We start from the raw sequence: 4,522 nt of genomic DNA, 5'->3' as shown, positions 1-4,522 counted from the left end.
GTCCCTGGGAGCTCTGGTTGGTTGGTATTATTGTTCTTATGGGTTTACAAGCCTCTTCAGCTCTTTTAAACCTTTCTCTAATGCTAGCAAAGGGGGTCCTGTTCTCAGTTCAATGGTTTGCTGCTAGCAGTCACCTCTGTATTTGACATGCTCTGGCAAGTGTGTATATATATATATAGTGAACATATTAGAGAATGTGTCTTTGTTGTATGTTGGAGCATGTTTTGGGTATATGGCCAGGAAAGGTATAGCTGGGTCCTCGGGTAGTGCGATTTCTAATTTTCTGAAGAATCTCCAGACTGATTTCCAGAGTGCTTATATGAGTTTGCAACCTCACCATCATGGAGGAGTGTTCCTTTTTCTCCACATTTCCCACAGAATCTGTTGTACCTGGGTTTTTGATTTTAGCCATTCTGACTGGTATGAGGTAGAATCTCAGTGCTGTTTCGATTTGCATTTCCCTGATGAATAAGGGTGCTGAGCATTTCTTTAGGTACTTCTCAGGCATTTGCTATTCCTCAGCTGAGAATATTTTGTTTAGCTCTGTACCATATTTTTAATAGGGTTATTTGACTCTCTGGAGTCTAACTTCTTGAGTTCTTTGTATATATTTGATATTATCAATCTATTGTATGTAGGATTGATAAAGATCTTTTCCTAATCTGTTGGTTGCTGTTTTGTCCTAAGAACAGTGTCTTTGATTTACAAAAGCTTTGTAGTTTTATGAGGTCCCATTTGTTGATTTTTGATCTTACAGCCTGAACCATTTGTGTTTTGTTCAGGAAATTTTCCCCAGTGCCCACGTGTTCGAGATTCTTCCCCACTTTTTCTTCTATTAGTTTTAGTGTATCTGGTTTGATGTAGCAGTCCCTGATCCACTTGGACTTAAACTTTGTACATGGTGATAAGAATGGATTGACTTGCATTTTTGTACATGCTGACCTCCAGTTGAACCAGCACCATTTGTTGAAAATGCTATCTTTTTTTCCCACTGCATGTTTTTAGCTCCTTTGTTGAAGAATAAGTGACCATAGGTGTGTTTGTTCATTTCTGGGTCTTCCAGTTCTATGCCCTTGATCTACATGCTTTTCTCTATATGAATACCATAAAGTTTTTTTGTTTGTTTGTTTGTTTGTTTTTTATCACTGTTGCTCTGTAATACTGCTTGAGGTCAGGTATGGTGATTCCCCAAGAAGTTCTTTTGTTGTTGACTATAGTTTTCCATATCCTGGGTTTTTCATTATTCCAAATGAATTTGTAAATTGCTCTTTCTAACTGTATGAAGAATTGAGTTGGAATTTTGATGGGGATTGCATTGAATCTGTAGAGTACTTTTGACAAAATGGCCAATTTTACTATATTAATCCTGCCAATCCATGAGCACGGGAGATCTTTCCATCTTCTGAAGTCTTCTTCAATTTCTTTCTTCAGAGACTTGAAGTTCTTGTCAGACAGATCTTTCACTTGCTCGGTTAGAGTCACACCTGAGGTACTTTATATTATTTGGGACTATTGTGAAGGGTATGATTTCCCTAACTTCTTTCTCAGCCTGTTTATCCTTTGAGTAGCCAAAGGCTCCTGAATGGTTTGAATTAATTTTATGTCCAGCCACTTTCCTGAAGTTCTCTGGTTGAATCTTTGGTGACACTCAAGTATACTATCATATCACCTGCAAATAGTGATATTTTGATTTCTTCCTTTCCAATTGGCATCCCTTTGTTGTCTGATTGCTCTGACTTGGTCTACAAGTACTATATTGAATAAGTAGTGAGAGAGTGAACAGCCTTGTCTAGTCCCTGATTTTAGTGAGATTCCTTCAAGTTTCTCTCCATTCAGTTTAATGTTAGCTACTGGTTTGTTGCTTATTGCTTTTACTATGTTTAGGTATGGGCCTTGAATTCCTGATCTTTCCATGACTTTGAACATAAAAAGGGGGTTGTATTTTGTCTGCTTTCTCCGCATCTAGTGAAATGATCATGTGAGTTTTTTACTTTGAGTTTGTTTATATAAAGGATTATATTGATGGATTTCTGTATATTGAACCATCCTGGCATCTTTGGGATGAAACCTACTTGATCATGATGGATAATCATTTTGATGTTTTCTTGGATTTACTTTGCAAGAAATTTATTGAATAGTTTTGCATCAATATTCATAAGGGAAATTCATCTGAATTCTCTTTCTTTGTTGGGTCTTTGTGACGTTTAGACATAAGCGTAATTGTGGCATCATAGAAGGAATTGGGTAGTGTACATTCTGTTTCTATTTTGCAGAATAGTTTGGCAGTATTGGTATGCAGCTGTGTGTGTGTGTGTGTGTGTGTGTGTAGTATTTTTAAAATTTTTTATTAGATATATTTCTTCACTTACATTTCAAACATTATTCCCTTTCCCGATTTCCTGTCCATAAGCCCCCATTCACTTCCCTCCCCCTCCCTCATACGGGTATTCCCCCTATACATCCCCCTTATTGTCCCCCAACATATTCCCCTGCACTGAGGGTACAACCTTGGCAGGACCAAGGGCTTCCCCTTCCACTGGTACCCCAACAAAGCTATTCTCTGCTATATATGCAGTTGGAGCCCTGGGTCAGTCTATGTATAGTCTTTCAGTAGTGGTTTAGTCCCTGGAAGCTCTGGTTGGTTGGCATTGTTATTCTTTTTTTTTTTTCCGGGTTAAAGGTTATTTATTGTGAGGCAGTCTACATGGATGCTGGGAGCCAAACTCAGGGCATCTGCAGGAGAGCCATACTGGTTCTTGAACCACAGACACATTGCTCCAGTTCCATAATTACATATTTACCCAACAATGACTATATAGAAAGCGAGATGTAATTTAGCAGCGTTGTGCCAAGATCCCCTCCCCAGCAAATACAGGGTCTCAATACACAATTCAGGCTGGCCTTGAATTTAGTGATCCTCTAGAGTGCTCAGGCTACAGGGACATATCACTACATAGAGCCAGAAAATAAACTGAATTGTTTTCTCTGATGTGAAATCATTTTGCTTGATTTTTTTTTTTAAATCCAAACTAGGAATATGTAACTTTTCTCCTACAAATTAAATTGCTTTATTACAAATTGCACTCTCTGATTTTCTTATCAGCCTGCTTTAAGGATATCCACGTGTTCAGTTTGCTCGCTCGAAGTTTGGCCCACACTAAATGGTTGTTTAACCCAAATATCTGAGCAGCAAACTGGGCTGATCCTTCTGGAGAAAGTATAGTTGAACAGCCAATACCACTGGGCAGTCGCAGAGATGACCACACATCCTGAGCACCCCAGTCTGCTGTGATTGGGGGACAGCTGATAACCGGGTATGCAGTATTACCAGACATCACTGGGCCCAGTCCATTGCTCCTGCCCGCCACTGCGACAAATACAGTAGGTATGCCATCCCCTTCATATTCTGCTTTAATCCTCAAAGTTTCATCTGGTCCTTTATGTGCAGATGTTACTCTAAGTTCACATGGAATCCCAAAGTTTCCACAAGCCTTCTTAATTTTTTCACAGTGACCAAAGTCAGAGGTCGACCCCATCAGCACTACCACCCTGCACTGACTGTTTGACTTGAGAAGCAACTCCACTCGGTCTGCAACCCACTCAAAGTTCTTCTTTACCATCTGGAGTCCTTCCGGAGTTACTTCTTTGAGATCCCGATAAGACTGTTTGTCTTTCTCCTGGCTCCGATCTCCTGATGGCCATAGTCTCCAGGAATCATTATCTATGACATCAGCAAGAACAATCTCTTTGGTGGTTACATCAACGCCAAACTCAATCTTCATATCAACCAGCGTACAGTTTTGGGGCAGCCAGGATTTCTCCAGAATTTCAAAAATAGCTTGTGTGGCATGACTCATGATATCCACTTCAGTTTGCCCTATAACGAGTCCAGCAAAACAAAATTTTGCAGCGATGAGTTGCTCCTCAGACCACTGTGGGTCGTTATTGGCATCATCCTTGAAGAACATCTCTACTTTTGGTGGATAAAACCTATACCCCTCCTTCACACCAGGGTTCCTTTTGAGAAAAGATCCAGTGGCGATTCTTCGGCATACCCACTCAATTGGAATCATTTCACACTGGGGTGCAATGAAAGCAGTCTCCCCACATTTCTTGGTGAAAGCAGTTTTTATACCGAGATCCTTAAGGACCAGAGTCGGTTCCTATCACCCATGACTAGAGGCTCAAACTCTCCTGTAACTCTAACTCCAGAGGATCCAATGCCTTTGGCCTTCTATAGCACCTGCACTCACACACACACACACACACACACACACACACACACACACACACACACATACACACACACACACACACACACACACACACACACAATTAATTAAAATCATCTAAGGTTGACAAAATAAGATGACTTTTTCTATTTCTCAAACAGTAGTTTCATTTCAGTATCGCATGGCAAACCATGCATGAGACCTAAAGCCTGGTGCTCAGCGTTTTACCGGCATTGTTGTTCTTTTGGGGTTGCTAGCTCCTTCAACTCTTTCAATACTTCCTCTAATTC

General features: G+C 40.3%; 1 protein-coding gene across 1 annotated transcript; it reads right to left on the bottom strand.

The window, feature by feature from the left end:
• Positions 1–2,657: 2,657 nt before the first annotated feature.
• Positions 2,658–4,131, bottom strand: LOC100359876 (multifunctional protein ADE2-like). Its single transcript, XM_039100238.2, has one exon. The coding sequence runs from the start codon at positions 4,071–4,073 to the stop codon at positions 3,072–3,074; it is 1,002 nt and encodes a 333-aa protein (XP_038956166.1). The 5' UTR covers positions 4,074–4,131; the 3' UTR covers positions 2,658–3,071.
• Positions 4,132–4,522: the final 391 nt, after the last annotated feature.

This window comes from Rattus norvegicus, chromosome X (assembly GCF_036323735.1).
Source record: "Rattus norvegicus strain BN/NHsdMcwi chromosome X, GRCr8, whole genome shotgun sequence".
Classification (NCBI taxonomy): Eukaryota; Metazoa; Chordata; class Mammalia; order Rodentia; family Muridae; genus Rattus; species Rattus norvegicus.
This window is presented reverse-complemented; position numbering and strand designations above follow the sequence as displayed.